Source organism: Aspergillus candidus (genome assembly GCF_002847045.1).
Source record: "Aspergillus candidus strain CBS 102.13 unplaced genomic scaffold BDW47scaffold_92, whole genome shotgun sequence".
Classification (NCBI taxonomy): domain Eukaryota; kingdom Fungi; phylum Ascomycota; class Eurotiomycetes; order Eurotiales; family Aspergillaceae; genus Aspergillus; species Aspergillus candidus.
This window is the reverse complement of record NW_020194097.1, coordinates 17,524-31,127: the sequence shown is the minus strand read 5'-3', so window position 1 is coordinate 31,127 and position 13,604 is coordinate 17,524. Positions and strand designations below refer to the sequence as shown.

General features: G+C 50.8%; 9 protein-coding genes across 9 annotated transcripts; 5 read left to right on the top strand and 4 right to left on the bottom strand.

Moving 5' to 3' along the window:
* Positions 1–242: 242 nt before the first annotated feature.
* On the bottom strand, positions 243–1,314 carry BDW47DRAFT_135196 (uncharacterized protein; the record flags this gene model as incomplete). Its single annotated transcript, XM_024818274.1, has 2 exons — positions 741–1,314; positions 243–638 (listed from the first exon to the last, which is right to left on the bottom strand). Exons 1-2 carry the CDS (start codon positions 1,059–1,061, stop codon positions 243–245), a joined length of 717 nt encoding a protein of 238 aa, XP_024667449.1. The 5' UTR covers positions 1,062–1,314.
* Positions 1,315–2,193: 879 nt separating this feature from the next.
* BDW47DRAFT_121225 (dihydroorotase) lies at positions 2,194–3,390 on the top strand (the record flags this gene model as incomplete). The annotated part of the gene is made up of 3 exons (XM_024815593.1): positions 2,194–2,248; positions 2,320–2,399; positions 2,455–3,390. The coding sequence occupies 3 exons, from the start codon at positions 2,194–2,196 to the stop codon at positions 3,388–3,390; spliced, it is 1,071 nt and encodes a 356-aa protein (XP_024667448.1).
* Positions 3,391–3,429: 39 nt separating this feature from the next.
* Positions 3,430–4,882, bottom strand: BDW47DRAFT_95355 (MIND complex subunit MTW1). Its single transcript, XM_024820301.1, has 3 exons — positions 4,596–4,882; positions 4,187–4,513; positions 3,430–4,102 (listed from the first exon to the last, which is right to left on the bottom strand). Exons 1-3 carry the CDS (start codon positions 4,647–4,649, stop codon positions 3,470–3,472), a joined length of 1,014 nt encoding a protein of 337 aa, XP_024667447.1. The 5' UTR covers positions 4,650–4,882; the 3' UTR covers positions 3,430–3,469.
* Positions 4,883–5,375: 493 nt separating this feature from the next.
* BDW47DRAFT_113968 (uncharacterized protein) lies at positions 5,376–5,894 on the bottom strand. The gene is made up of 2 exons (XM_024814543.1): positions 5,636–5,894; positions 5,376–5,573 (listed from the first exon to the last, which is right to left on the bottom strand). The coding sequence occupies exons 1-2, from the start codon at positions 5,779–5,781 to the stop codon at positions 5,495–5,497; spliced, it is 225 nt and encodes a 74-aa protein (XP_024667446.1). The 5' UTR covers positions 5,782–5,894; the 3' UTR covers positions 5,376–5,494.
* Positions 5,895–6,308: 414 nt separating this feature from the next.
* On the top strand, positions 6,309–7,465 carry BDW47DRAFT_135194 (MIF domain protein; the record flags this gene model as incomplete). The annotated part of the gene is made up of 2 exons (XM_024818273.1): positions 6,309–6,743; positions 6,797–7,465. 2 exons carry the CDS (start codon positions 6,309–6,311, stop codon positions 7,400–7,402), a joined length of 1,041 nt encoding a protein of 346 aa, XP_024667445.1. The 3' UTR covers positions 7,403–7,465.
* Positions 7,466–7,631: 166 nt separating this feature from the next.
* Positions 7,632–8,655, top strand: BDW47DRAFT_113966 (putative ADP-ribose 1''-phosphate phosphatase). The gene is made up of 3 exons (XM_024814542.1): positions 7,632–7,849; positions 7,913–7,971; positions 8,036–8,655. Exons 1-3 carry the CDS (start codon positions 7,771–7,773, stop codon positions 8,525–8,527), a joined length of 630 nt encoding a protein of 209 aa, XP_024667444.1. The 5' UTR covers positions 7,632–7,770; the 3' UTR covers positions 8,528–8,655.
* A 112-nt stretch (positions 8,656–8,767) lies between these two features.
* On the top strand, positions 8,768–9,573 carry BDW47DRAFT_95338 (CENP-X/MHF2 family protein). The gene is made up of 2 exons (XM_024820300.1): positions 8,768–9,419; positions 9,498–9,573. Exons 1-2 carry the CDS (start codon positions 8,793–8,795, stop codon positions 9,543–9,545), a joined length of 675 nt encoding a protein of 224 aa, XP_024667443.1. The 5' UTR covers positions 8,768–8,792; the 3' UTR covers positions 9,546–9,573.
* Positions 9,574–9,664: 91 nt separating this feature from the next.
* BDW47DRAFT_113964 (tRNA-dihydrouridine synthase family protein) lies at positions 9,665–11,617 on the bottom strand. Its single transcript, XM_024814541.1, has 2 exons — positions 11,331–11,617; positions 9,665–11,272 (listed from the first exon to the last, which is right to left on the bottom strand). Exons 1-2 carry the CDS (start codon positions 11,496–11,498, stop codon positions 9,815–9,817), a joined length of 1,626 nt encoding a protein of 541 aa, XP_024667442.1. The 5' UTR covers positions 11,499–11,617; the 3' UTR covers positions 9,665–9,814.
* A 256-nt stretch (positions 11,618–11,873) lies between these two features.
* BDW47DRAFT_95336 (WD40 repeat domain-containing protein) lies at positions 11,874–13,493 on the top strand. Its single transcript, XM_024820299.1, has 3 exons — positions 11,874–11,949; positions 12,003–12,817; positions 12,882–13,493. Exons 1-3 carry the CDS (start codon positions 11,931–11,933, stop codon positions 13,470–13,472), a joined length of 1,425 nt encoding a protein of 474 aa, XP_024667441.1. The 5' UTR covers positions 11,874–11,930; the 3' UTR covers positions 13,473–13,493.
* Positions 13,494–13,604: the final 111 nt, after the last annotated feature.

The window sequence follows — 13,604 nt, the reverse complement described above, 5'->3', positions numbered from 1 at the left end:
ACTATAAGTCTACCAACAAACTAAAGCATGCATTGTTCGTAATAATTCAAATTCGCAGTAGAGTGTCCCTCATGCGCCATATATCCTCAAATACCCCTTGTATACCCAACAAGCAAACAAACAAACTGACTACTAAACCAATCCAGTGGTTTAATCACACCCCAACCCCTCCAACCCCCATAATTAAACATCCCCCCCTCCCCCCAAAGAATCAAAAAAGATATATAAAATGTGAAAAAAAATCACACCCCCGGATACTTCCCTACCAACTCAATCTTCGCCTGCGTAAGCTGCGCCCCGCGCTGTCTCGCCACCCTCCACCCACACCAAGCCCCCACAGCAGCAACAGCGCCCTTCACGACCTCGAGCCCCAAAAGCACACCCAGAAGGATCAGTCCGGCACGGCTAGCCGCGCAATCGCGCCCGAAATGCGCAGCTGCGGGGATTTTGGATGGGCTGCCGCGGACAGTCTTCCACTTGCATGTCCATGAGTAGAGAGTCTCCGATGAAGTGAACCCGTTGGGTTGGGTGGAGTTGGGAAGGTAGATTGTGAAGAGGAGGGTTATGAGTGCTGCTGAGAAACCTGCGATAGAAGTTGCTGATGCGAGGAGGTTGAGGCGTTTTATGTTTGAGTGGGGCTGGATCAAGAGTTTGTCAGTTAATTGCTCACATTATCTCGGGTCGTAGGGAAGATAGGTCTAGACAAAAGATAGATGGGTTGGAAAGAAGTAAAAACTAACCGACGGAAGAAGCGCCACTACAATGTAAACCAAGTTTAAGGCCGCAACGACACACCCACAAGCTAATATCGCTATCGTGGGACGGATGTCAAGGTTCAGCGGCCACAGAGGCAGCCAGGCTTGCTGGTAAACGGACGTCTGACGGTGGTGGTGTAGCGGGGCGCCCTCGCAGCCGATGATGGACACACCTAGCGAGAAGATGAGGACGGCGAGGCCGAGGCGTACTACGCGTAGATAACGATCTCGTCTGAGAAAGTTTGACTCTGCCTCGTCTGATGCGTAGGAGGCGTGGTAGGAGTCTGTGGTAGAGCTGGAGCTCATTGTGTTTGAATGTGTTTGAATTTCTATGAGCGGGGTGTGATATCGGGATGGTGGGTGTAAGGATTTTGTGAGGAGGTAGAAGTAGGTTATGGCAAGTCGAATGCTGTGTCAAAGAATGGATAGAGAATGAATGATATTTCAGAAACAGCCTTTCCAGAAGACCAGAACGATAAAGGATAGATAAAAGTTGGATTATTGAAGCATGAGCGAAACAAGGAAAGAAAGAGGAATATTAAGTGTTGCAGAAAGAAACAAATGCCTATCTATAAATTCAAAGAAACGGGCAAAGAAATCTTTTAAAAGCCGACACTGTAAAGAGATACCCGATATACAGACATTATCGCACACCATCATTGCTCTACACCCGTGCAGAAACACCAGTGACAGACCCCCTCGAGCCGCTGACCAGATCCCAGGCGCTGGTTGGTCTGTCACTGCATGCGGAGAAACCAGACTACATCTTCTGCAGAACCACTGTGGATATCTTCAGGGCAAAGGATCCGAGTGGGCGGTTATATGGAACTTTGTCCTTCAAAAGACAACGAATGAGCGTCGCAAGCCAGAACTGGAACCCATCCTGGGGGGTACACCGGAGGAACACCCAGGCGCACACCCTTTCGACATCAGGGGTGTCGAGTATGGCTGTTTATTGGCCTCCGAAGCGCCACTAATTCTTTCATCTCCAGCATATGGGCGGCTGCATCAGGCCCAGACGATTGTGATTGGTCTCTATTGTTAACCAGCAAAGGTTCTTCAGGAGAACCTCGATCGAACCCAGAGGTGGAGTAGTACGATTAGCATCGCTTAACAGCAGGATATCATTAAGTTCAAATCAAGTAGAAACAAAACAGAATGACGAGACGTTTGAACACCTATTTCCCCAACTTCACGTGCATCCCCAATCCCGTGACATCACCAGACCCACCAACCAATCAAAACCCCGATGACCATCACCCCCACGGCCGATAAATTTTGGCGGGGAAGAAAAAAAAAAAGAGGCAGAAAATCTATTTTGGACTCGCCCCCCGGAAATCTCCCCATATTGGCTATCTATATTCCGTTGATTTACACCGCGGCTGAAGTAGTATATTAATTGATGTCTTTGACCTCACGTCTGCTTTCTCGTGCCAGAATGCCGCTGTCGAAATTGAATGGAGTCAGGCTCCCCGCTTCTGCGGACCTTCATGGTGCGTCGATCGTATTACCTTACTCTATGGTATACTACCCCTTTGTTACAGCCTTACTGATTAATGTATAGTGCACTTGCGCGAAGGAGATATGATGGAGCTCGTGACGCCCACTATCCGTCAAGGAGGCGTCAACACCGTGTTTGTCATGGTGAGAAAGAGGCCTATTGTGTCTATCTACTCTAGCTAGCCATTAACATCTGCAGCCCAACTTGGTCCCCCCTGTGACCACCGTCGACCGTGCGCTCGAGTACCAGAAGCGCCTTCAGGCCATCGAGCCCAATGTTACATTCCTCATGTCCCTGTACCTCCATGAGACCGTCACCCCTGAGACCATCATCGACGCCAAGAAGCGAGGCATCGCCGGCGTCAAGAGTTACCCGGCCGGTGTCACCACCAACTCCTCCTCCGGTGTCGTGGACTACACCGAGTTTTACCCCGTGTTTGCCGAGATGGAGCGTCAGGACTTGGTCCTGAACCTCCACGGCGAGATTCCTTCCAAGGGTGACGTCACGGTCTTGTCTGCGGAGGAGCGCTTCCTGCCTACGCTGTTGCAGCTGCACGAGCGTTTCCCTAAGCTCCGGATCATCCTGGAGCACTGCACCACGGCGGCGGCTGTCGAGGCCGTCAAGAAATGCGGACCCACGGTGGCGGGTTCCATCACGGCACACCATCTGTCGATCATCATCGACCACTGGGCCGGCGACCCGTTCTGTTTCTGCAAGCCCGTTGCCAAGACGCCCGCTGACCGCGACGCCCTCCTCCGCGCGGCAGTTTCTGGCGACCCCAAGTTCTTCTTTGGCTCGGACAGTGCCCCCCACCCGGCTGCCTCCAAGCGGGGAGGGGACAAGATTGCAGCGGGCGTGTTCACGCAGCCGTACACGACCCAGCTCGTGGTCGACGCCTTCGAGCAAGCGTGCGAGAACGGCGTGTTGAAAGAGGAAGACATCACTCCCCAGGTTATTGAGAATTTCATGAGCAAATTTGGCCGAGCCTTCTACGGCATTGGCGAGGAAACCAAGGAGTTCATTACCCTCCAGAGGAAAGACGAGAAGATCATGGACATCCTGCAGTCGGACAAGGTGGACGTCGTTCCGTTCCGGAGAAACCAGCAGACGTGGAGCGTGTCCTGGTCGGCATAGGTTTTAGATGCTTGCAAACCAAAAATGAGATAGAGAAGATCCATTAAAGGATTTTGTTCATTGATTTTTGCCATCCATCTTAGTCGGTCATTTTGTCGCCTTGGGTAAGCATCCCGGTGACCATCTCCAAGGCGTGCGCCTCGGAGATGTCGATCTTCCGGCCAGCAACGACCGGATTGCCGTTGCTACCGACGGCTAGTTGTCCGGTACGTTCGAGATGCAGTCGGATCCGACTCTCAATGTATTCTCGTCGCTCGTCGCCCTTGGAATCCACCTCCATGGCGTCTCCCGACTTGGGCAGCGTGGCTAGCTTCGGCCGGAGCTGGCGCAGCACCGCCTGCAGAGCGGGAAGTTGGGACAGTATGAACGTTGTGTTGGTTGTGAGGGGCGTGTGTTGAGTGCCGGGGCCAGCGTCTACACCAACCCGTAATTGCCGCGCAGCGGGACTGGAAGTTAAGAAGGAGAGGTCGAGGCCTCGGTGCGCGGAGGGGGTGGTTGTGTCTGCGGGTTGCGCTTCCTCTTTAGTGCCATTTGCGCCATCCGCCGTTTGTACCGTCGATAGAATTGACTGTAGCTGGGAAATAATAGTCTCGTTTCGGGCACTCTCCTGCTTTAGAGCATGATTCAACTTCCTGGTTTCGTGTAGTTTTCTGCGCTGCAGCTGGATCGTCTCCGGGGTCGGCGCATCCGGAGGAGGCGTCAGTTGAAGGTTCTAGGGAGGATCTAGTTAGCGACATGCGCACAGAGACTACTCAACAAAAACAACACGAGTATGCGCGACCAAATGGTAACCAACCTCGTAATGCTTCAGTCTCACCCAACCCAGTAAATCCTCCGGCACGGTGAGGATATTTCGCAGCAGGTAGATCTCGAACTTATCAAACGCCTTGTCAACGGTCGATTCGAGGAGAGTTTCCAGCTGATGCAGTCCATTTTCAATCTCCAACTGCGCTTCTGGATAAACGACGTTGCCGTCCTCGTCGGTGTCAGGGATCGTGGAGCCGTTCTGCGCGTGGCCGAAACCAAGCCGTTCCGGTGGGGTCGACAGGAGACCAGATTCTAAACTCGAGATCGCCTGGTAGATGAGATTGTTGATCGAGTTGATAATATCGTCTATCAAGGACTGGGCTGGGTTAGCAAGTGGGGTGTTGCGCGTTGGTGCAGAGCGCAAAACGATACAACTCGGCGAGGAAGGGTAAACCGACCAAAGGGGTGTAGCTGAAATGCTCTGTGAGCAGAGAAGTTGACGTGTCATTCATCTTGAAAGCGTCCTGGCAGCCTCATCAATAGCAAGGTTGCAAGTTATGGAGGGGCGCAGTGGTGGGTGTGGTCTTTGGAGGATTTCCATGAGGGACGCGTCGGGCGCGACAGCGGGAGAGATGGTGGAGCCAAGCGAACGTTGTTGGGTGCACCGCGGGCGGATCATCATCCCGATCAGGACAAAGTCTCAATACTCTTTTCTTGACATCGATTGGGACATGCCATCAAACCCGACTGCTATGCAGTAAAAAAGTTATAATAAGCACCATAATCATGCTCCACAAGACATGAGTCTACTTTTGCTCAAAGCGCATGGATGAGTCATGCGTTAGCCACCACGCGCTCGATAGTTACCACCACAGCCACAGCCTTTGACTCATCGCAGTAACGACACGATGACTATGATTTGTTGATCGATCGCAAGTGGGTTTGTGCTCCCAGGTCCTCTACATCCCAATCTCCGTTCTTGGAGTTTGTGTCAGAATCTAGGGTGCCGGACCATCCTGCGTAATGCAACACTCAGCTAGACGTGACTCGACTCAGCTAGACGTGACTCGATATTGAAACACTTTCTAGGAAGGAGGGCCTGAGGCGTATTAGGCTTCAGTGGCATGTGTAAATAGGAATCCTTGAAGTTGTATAAAGAAAGCAATTGCTTCAGAGTTAGAATCAAAAGCATCACAAGGACTTTCTTTTATCATTTATATCTCTATAACCGAACACAAAAAAACAGTCCTAAGCCATGGCGTCGGAGCAACACCTAGAAGTCCCGGAACCAGAGCATATTGAGCATCAACCTTCAAAAAGCTCGCCTCAAGAAAGCTCGTCTCCGAGGCGAACTCCATCACCTCACGCAAGTCGATCCCCGAAAAGCACCTGCTACACTTCCCCGGTGAAAGAGAACAAGTTGCGCCCCGTGTCTGGTACAGCCTTCCGACCATTGCAATACCCCTTTTATAGATCTATATTGACCTGGTGAGCACAGATGTGATCAATCGTCTTATTTGGGATGAGAAATATGACAATGATGACTACATAATCGGATACGAAGACCGGTTCGAAGGGCGCTTGGAGCTCGGTCTGGGGTCGTGGAAGAGAGAGACTACGGACGAGGAGTTTATTCCCCAGCATCGCATCATCTATATCAAACGAGTCTCGGATGGCGACGTGGTATGGGACAAGAGACGTAGGATGGACAAGGTTTTTCTCAGTGGGAATTCGGCATTTGACTATCTGGCTTTTTTGACTTGACTGGCAAGCATATGTGGATGGTGGTTAGGCGATTGGGTTATACCATTGTACGGACTTGATTTGTGCATCTATACCTTCGTCGCATCAGGGCTATTCAGAAAGTACTTGTTTATTGCATGGTTGGTATTGATAATGGGCAGGAGTCCCACTTGTTCCTTCCATTTTTCGTGTATAACTTAGAATGACGAAACTCAGAACTCCATATGTGGAAGACGGAATGGGACAAACTAAACAGGAAGGTGCAAAAATGGAGTCCTGCCAGTATCTTATGAGGAACCATGCGTATACCTTTGCTCTTCTCTTCGACATAGCATCAGCGACATCCTTTTCAATCTACCACTCGCTGCAACACGTTAGGGTTGGCTGGACTGTTTTGAGTGTTTAGTGGCCATTCGATCTGGGACATCATGAGCTCGAAACACCATCGATTGGACCTCAGTCGTTTCAAGCGCTACCACAATACTTCCGACTCTTCGAGCAATTTGGACCCCATAATCCCGGTCCTCGAGTCTCCTGTAATGTTTCACGCAATGATGCCTGGGACCGTATCAGAAGTAACTCTAAAGCAGAAGTCCAGCTTGGAGAGAAACCCTATGATCCCGTCGGTGTTCATCGATGAGGCAGAAGAGGAGGAGAGCACGGTTCCAGAAATGAAATCCCGCCCATCTACAGAAACAAAGCCCCCTCGCCTGGTGAATAAAAGCCTCGAGGAGGAGCCGGCTTCTCGAGTGAAGACTCGATATTTCGAGGATGCATTCAGCGCTCGTGGGCCGTTGGTGTCGCCGAGAACCCGGATCAATCAAGAGTCGATCGTTGTAGTGGATATTAAGTACAATACCAGGGTATGTAACAGTGATCAATTGTGCAATTATTTGATCAGGACTGATCAAGACAGATCAAGGATAACGAAACTCTCGTCTCACAAATCACGTCTCGCCTCGCCCAGGTCTACCAGAAACCCACCCCTTTCATGATGGTCACACTCCAGCAGGATGCATGTATCCAATTTGGCGTCTTGGGGTCGCCGGCTTATTTGATGAAGATATATGCGCTGCCATACCTTATAGCCCCAATTACAAACCTTCGCAGCACCATCCTGATTCAGTCGGCCCTTCAAGATTTGCTTCAAGTCCCCCCAAACCGCGGTGTGGTTCTGTACATCCCTGTTCATGAGGAGAACTTTGCAAACAACGGGGTGACTGTTATGGGTGAAATTGCGCGGCTGGAGCGCTATGATCAGGAGACAGGGATTCTCAAAAACATCTCGCGATCGATGACTCGAAGACTGAAATCTAGCAGTGTGACGAGTTCTTCCTCGTGGGGATACGGACATAGATCTCGAGAATCAACTGCTGCGTCTACACCAGGGCACGAGCACCAAGACAGCGAGCTTTCTGCTGGCAGAGAAGACGGAAGGTCCTGGTCTGTCAAAAAGGCACACGATCTGGGACGCCTGCTTTCGCGCAGACGATCGGTTCCTGGATCTTCGGACAATGTTTAGTGACGCATTTCTCTCCTTATCTTCTTTGATGTCCTGGATGGAAACTTGCTGCACTTTATTTTTTGGGTTCAGAGACAAAAAGACGAAAGGCGTGCATATTAATAGATGTTGTATGGATAAATGAGTTTGAGTATACCATAGCTCGTGTGAAATGACTCAATGACGTGCTGTTGCCTGTTATTTAGGTTGCTATTCCGCTTGGCCAATACGAGTTGTTCGACGCTATGCACTTTTTTCACCCATCCGTTATTTCTCCTGTTTCTACATTCCATATAAATTTCTCCCATCCCCACCTGCTACATAGCACGCTTGTCTCAAGATTCTATCCATCCGTCCACTACGAATTGCCTTCAGGACATCCAGTCACAATGAGCTCTAGCCCAAGCAGCAAGATAACTGAAGTTCAAGGCGATCTCTTCGACGCACCAGACGGAGCGGCCTTGATTCGTATGTCTTTCTTCCCCACTATAGCAGGAGAGCACACGAGCTAATCGTCTTCTCACTGGTCAGATGCATGTAACTGCCAAGGAAGCTGGGGGAAGGGGATCGCTGAAGCGTTTAAGAAAAAGGCAGGTCTCAGGTAAAACCTCTCTGGTTGCAGCTCATTGATAACAAAGAACCAATGGAGTGCAGTATCCTGCTGCTTTCAAGATTTACAGAACTCACTGTCAAAATTATCTCAAGAACAAGCAATTTCTGACGACCGAGACTGTGAACACCGGTGAAACACAACAGCAAAAGAACACTAGAAAAATACAACTGCCAATTGGCACAGCGCTCATCATCCCACCGCAGGAAGAAGACTACAAAGGAGACCACAGGAAAAAACGACACTGGATCATCTGTCTTTTCACGTCGAGAGGCTTTGGGCGCTCTGTCAGCCCGCCTGCCGTTATTTTACAGAACACGGCACTCGCGGTTGCAGACACGAAAACCCAGTTAGAGAAATTACGGTCTCAACCCGACAATAAAGACCCCGCAAATATACCTCTGGGAGAGCTACGATCATGTCGATTTAACTCGGGGCTGTTTGGAGTGGACTGGAAGTTGTCTAGGGAGGTGTTGGAAGAGGCGGGGTTGGAAGTGACGGTCGTGAGACCACAAGGGGAACCACTTGGTCTTTAAGTCTACTTGGACTATATTTTGGTATCCTCAAGGACACTTGATACAGATAATTGAGTGTTGTGACATACTCCGTAATTGTAGAAAATGACGTCAAATATAAGCAGTATCACATGACGACGCGTTGTGACCCACGCGTATCTATCCGCATCTATCGTGGCATTTCATCTCGTCTCATTTCATCCCCGTCAGGCCAAAAGAAAAACCAATTCTACCGAATAAGATCCACGAATCTACGTAGGACTTATTTCTTCTACTGTTAGTCGCAATGCCTCCCGAAAGACAACCCCCCCAAAAGAGACGCCGCCTTCCCTTCAATCCTCCAAGTCGCGCATCCCCAAGCGCCAGCGCCGGCCCCTCCACGAGCACATCCAAAGCGAAACCTAAAACGAAGCCCTCCAAGCCCACCGATCCCACAACATCAAAAGAAACAACAGCAGCACCCGCCTCATCCTCATCATCTAAACCAAAAGCCAAACGCTCGCAACCCGCGCAACCAAAAGAAAAAACGCAATCACAAAAACAAAAAGACAAGCGGCCCGCGCGCACCGAAAGCCCACCACCCTCCGCTTCGGGGTCGGCATCCGGCTCCGAAGCAGGCAGCAGCAGCAACGGTAGCATCAGCAGCCGCGAACCCTCCCCAGAGCCAGACTACATCCTCGCGGAGATAACAGACGCGCAGCCCGAAGCCGACGATGTCCTCTCGAGTGAGCCTGCCATTCCGACGAAGCTGCTCACGCGGTTGCTGCACCAGCATTTCCAGAATCCGAAGACGAAGGTGGCGAAGGAGGCGAATTCGGTTATCGCTAAGTATGTGGATGTCTTTGTGAGGGAGGCGTTGGCGAGGGCGGCGTATGAGAGGGCGGAGGGTGGTGGGGGTGATGGGTTTTTGGAGGTTTGTTTCTTTCTTTTCCCCCTTTACACTTACACCTTTTTATTATTATTTGGAACTGTTACTGACGTGTTGACATAGGTTGAGGATCTTGAGAAGATGGCGCCGCAACTTACGATGGATTTCTGAGTACACCGTTGTTGATAGGGGATTGTTTGGAGTTCGGGCGGGCTGGGTTTTTCTGTATTTGAGTTCGTGATACCAATTGTTTTCAGGCCTACCAATTGATCAGATGAATTCCTGGTCACGCGTAATAGGACACATGTATTGGCAATTATCTAACTAGCAGACGCTATGCAATTCTAGTCTCTAAGTATATACTAACATGAGCAGTTCACGCCCAACGCTCAACCCAAAATAATATGATATCCCATACTCCTGAACCACATACGCTTTGTTCAGCCGCTCACCAAACGGTCTGGTGTTGCCGTAGCCGAATCCTGCTCTACTGGCTTGTCAGAGGGCGCGGCAGTTCCCTCCGTATTCGGGATCTTCTCTTTGTCCGAAGGCTCATCGCCTGAGGCAGGCTTGTTCTCCTTGCCCTTCCCCTTCTTCTTCGCCGTGAGTGCCCCAAGTTCCATAGCTTCTTCAGGCAGAGGTCGAATGTGGGGTTGACAAATCCAAAACGGCCGCCCGTACTCGGCAATTGTCGCTTTGGAGCCCTTCAAATCGGCATCTGCGGGTGTCTCAAAACGCTCCGGGTGCTCCTCGTACTCGTCCAGACCTGCCTTGACCGCTTTCTCGGTCAGCGACAGAACGCGTTCAAAGGAAACCATGTCGCCGGGCCTTGAGGCTGCTAGCGCGTCGCGGACATTCGTGTGCACGGAGACCATCGGTCGGAGGAGTTGGAAGAGATGGCCTTGCATGACCCCTAAGCTAGGAGAGGCCGGTCTCTTGTTCCTTTCCCGCTTCTGCCTCTTCTTTGGTGGGCCCTCGCTTTCCTCTTCGGCGACTGTATCGGCTTCCGGTTCGGGTTGTTCGGGATCGGATGGAAGGTAGAGTGGCTTCCGTTCTGGTGCTGGCTGTTCTAGAACATATTTATAGATGATGTCGAGATACCGACGGAACACCGCGTCAATTCGGTAACCGCCTCGCCCGTCTCGACCGCGCCAGTATTCTCGTCCGTGAGTGCCTTCTGCAGGCGGCTTACTGAAGACACTCGGGTCCGACAGGTTACCTTCAGCGCTCATGACGCCATCAGCGCCCGTTTCTTCAAGGCAGCGCTCCAGATCACCGTAGCTCAAGATGTTGCCGTTGGCGAAAATAACGGTATCTGGCGGCAAATTGTCCCGCAAATACCGGATATAACTCCAATCTGCGATGCCAGTGTTGTGACCCTTCTGCTCCCTCGTGCGTCCATGCAGCGTTATGATGCTTGCACCCGCGGACAGAATCATCTTGGCATATTCCAATGTTTTCTCCTTGGTCTCTTGGATTCTAAATTTGGCAGTCACTGGGATCGGCAACTCGTTGTGTAACCGGTTGATCAATTTGTAGATCAGGTCCCAATCCTCCTGCAGAAACGCTCCGTAATGTCCCTTTCTCGCGATCCCCTGCGGGCACCCTAGGTTCAAATCCACCGCATCGCAATATGGTGCAACGTGCTTAGACGCTTCCAGGAACTCATCCGGGTTGTTAGTGCAGAACTGCACAAAGAGCGGTCGATCGATCGAGGGGTTGCCATCGAGGTAGGGAGTGTTGTTTTCGTCGCCGTTTTCTGCGCGAGTAGGTCTAAAGCACGAGTCACGATGACCCGCATTCTCGCCAAATAATCGCGCATGATACATAGGAGAGTAAGAAAGCAGTGGGGTCGGACTATCGGGTGGCATAAAGGATCGGGTGAGCATGCGCCAGGCCTATTTCAATAAAAATTGGTCAGTGAATAATTCGCAACGAGTGGATAAGAACACATACAAACTCAGACCGATCCACCATAGGCGCAACGATGTACTTTGGGCTCCCAAGACTCTTATAGAACTCTCTGCCCAGCAATTTCTTCTTGGGCTCAGAACTCAGCTTCGCCGGCGCATTCTGCGCTTCGGCGGGGGCTTGCTGCGGAGCCTGGGTTTCGGGAACAGCCATTTTCAGGATCTTTGAGCGTTCAACGGCCGGTAAAAAGCGCCCCAGGAGGGGGACAAGATGTCGTAGTATGCCTATATTTGCGAATGGAGAACAAACACAGTTAAAAGGGCGAAGAGGCGCTGTCGCTATTCATGACCGAAGATTTCCTCTCAATCGGGAATCGGTCTTTTTTTTTGGCGGCGTTATCGCGGAACGGACTATATTTACCCCGCCACCTTTATCTTATCTGAGGCTTGGCGTCCGTTCCACCGCATTGAGTGGGATTTATCTACATGACAACGGACTTGCTCTTGGGCAGTCAATTGTTTAGTATAAGATGCGCATTATGAACATAATAAGCTTTCTATGATCCCTAGACATTTTTGATTTACTGTATTTCAATCACAGTCTAAATTGTGCATATCACGGCCAGTAGTCTGTCGTGTATCAATAATGGACTTTACTGGAGGGGGTGAATCTCCCGCTATCTTCTACACACTGGATATCAACTGACTCATGAATCAGTATCACCGTCGATATCACTATCTGACGATGGGACATATGCGGCCCAGATTAATGGAAAAGAAATTTTCGTCCATCTCAATCCAACCTCATCACAATTCAAGGATGTACAAACCGTCAAGGTCAAAGAAAACACCACCAAATTCTTAAAATTCTCACGACAAGAGCCTGTCTCATCGCCCGGGGACAATCGGGAGCCCGGAAGACGCTTGCTTCATGCAAGCGATACGCGTCTCCTCGTTTGGCAGCTCGATCCGCTAGACCTGCATGCTGAAATCGAAAGTCTCGAGCCGGGGTTCATGAACATCGATTTCGGCGGCGACTCCAACGAGGTCATCGTCTTCCACGCATGGAACACCAAATTAACCATTTTTGGGCTAGACACTGGTCACAGCCAGGTTATCAAGAGTCCGAAATTCGCCCACTATTATGGCTTCGGCTACCGGCCGAGGACCCGAGAATTGGCGGTTCTCCTCAAGCCCGACACTACAGACATCCTCACGATTCACGGGTATCGATCCTATGAAGTGATTGGGCGCTCGGTACTCCCTACAGTTGATGCGCAGGGCTTGAAGTGGAGCCCGGATGGGCGATGGATTGCCGTTTGGGATGCTGCTAGCTGCGGCACCAAGGTTTTGATCTTCACGGCTGATGGACAGCTGTTTAGAACGTACACTGGTCCTCCGGGGGTGGACGATTCCTTTGATCTAGGCGTCCGAGGCCTTGAATGGGGACCTGTCGATGGTGGAAGAGGTGCGTCAGAGTATCTGGCTGTTGCAAAGGTTGATGGATCAGTCGACTTGCTGAGCACCAAAACCGTGAGAACACCTTAACTGCCTCTACATATCCTGGGGAGAATGTATCTGACTGTTATATTTCCAGTTTTCCTGCTCGACCTCCCTCTCGCACAGTTTCCAGATCGACCAACACCCCCCAACCGTCTGGAGCGAACGATACGCCAACGACGGCAGTCTCGAATACGGCGATTGTTCCGGGCCCCAAGCATTCAGCATCATCACAGAGCCAACGGGCTCCCCACGGGGCGTCTCCCTGATCGCATTCAACTCTAACGGCAACCTTCTAACGACAGTTGACCAAAACCGGCCAAACATCGTATGGATCTGGGAGCTGGGACAGACGACCGCTCTGGTCTCGATATTGGTCCATGAACACCCTGTTAGACAGATAGTGTGGCATCCTTCGCAAACGCGATTACTTACCACCACATCCAATAGTGCCGTGGCTGCTGTTCGCCACTGGTGCCCTTCCCGCCAACCTTCAATTAATCCGGTCCATGCTGCTCACAGTGATAGTGGGAGGTATGATGTGCGGTGGCTTCCGCCGGCGTTGGATGAGGATGATGCGCCGGCAATATGGTTCGGGACGCAGGAAGAATACGTGCTTGGGCAAATTGGGGATGATGGGTTTACATTGTTGAATGCTATTAGCAATAAGGGAGGGGCTAATAAATGATCTGCCTATCAATCATTAATGGGTATGTCCCCAGCATTAACTGCATGAAACACAAATTAATTAGCAAATTATTTGTTCTAATTAGCCCCAATGTCACATCTGTATTCGCCTATGTATAGATCAAAGTGGGAA

Coding starts and splice junctions, on each gene's coding strand:
- BDW47DRAFT_95338 (XM_024820300.1), top strand. CDS start 8,793: ATGCCTCCCGAAAGACAACCCCCCCAAAAGAGACGCCGCCTTCCCTTC. Junction 9,420..9,497: donor GGGGTGATGGGTTTTTGGAG/GTTTGTTTCTTT, acceptor GTGTTGACATAG/GTTGAGGATCTTGAGAAGAT.
- BDW47DRAFT_95336 (XM_024820299.1), top strand. Junction 12,818..12,881: donor ACTTGCTGAGCACCAAAACC/GTGAGAACACCT, acceptor TTATATTTCCAG/TTTTCCTGCTCGACCTCCCT.
- BDW47DRAFT_113964 (XM_024814541.1), bottom strand. CDS start 11,498: ATGGCTGTTCCCGAAACCCAGGCTCCGCAGCAAGCCCCCGCCGAAGCG. Junction 11,273..11,330: donor TGGTGGATCGGTCTGAGTTT/GTATGTGTTCTT, acceptor TTATTGAAATAG/GCCTGGCGCATGCTCACCCG.
- BDW47DRAFT_113968 (XM_024814543.1), bottom strand. CDS start 5,781: ATGCTGGGGAATAAACTCCTCGTCCGTAGTCTCTCTCTTCCACGACCC. Junction 5,574..5,635: donor AATAAGACGATTGATCACAT/CTGTGCTCACCA, acceptor GGAAGGCTGTAC/CAGACACGGGGCGCAACTTG.
- BDW47DRAFT_113966 (XM_024814542.1), top strand. CDS start 7,771: ATGAGCTCTAGCCCAAGCAGCAAGATAACTGAAGTTCAAGGCGATCTC. Junction 7,850..7,912: donor AGACGGAGCGGCCTTGATTC/GTATGTCTTTCT, acceptor CTCACTGGTCAG/ATGCATGTAACTGCCAAGGA. Junction 7,972..8,035: donor CTGAAGCGTTTAAGAAAAAG/GCAGGTCTCAGG, acceptor AATGGAGTGCAG/TATCCTGCTGCTTTCAAGAT.
- BDW47DRAFT_95355 (XM_024820301.1), bottom strand. CDS start 4,649: ATGAATGACACGTCAACTTCTCTGCTCACAGAGCATTTCAGCTACACC. Junction 4,514..4,595: donor ATTTCAGCTACACCCCTTTG/GTCGGTTTACCC, acceptor AACCCAGCCCAG/TCCTTGATAGACGATATTAT. Junction 4,103..4,186: donor TGAGACTGAAGCATTACGAG/GTTGGTTACCAT, acceptor GATCCTCCCTAG/AACCTTCAACTGACGCCTCC.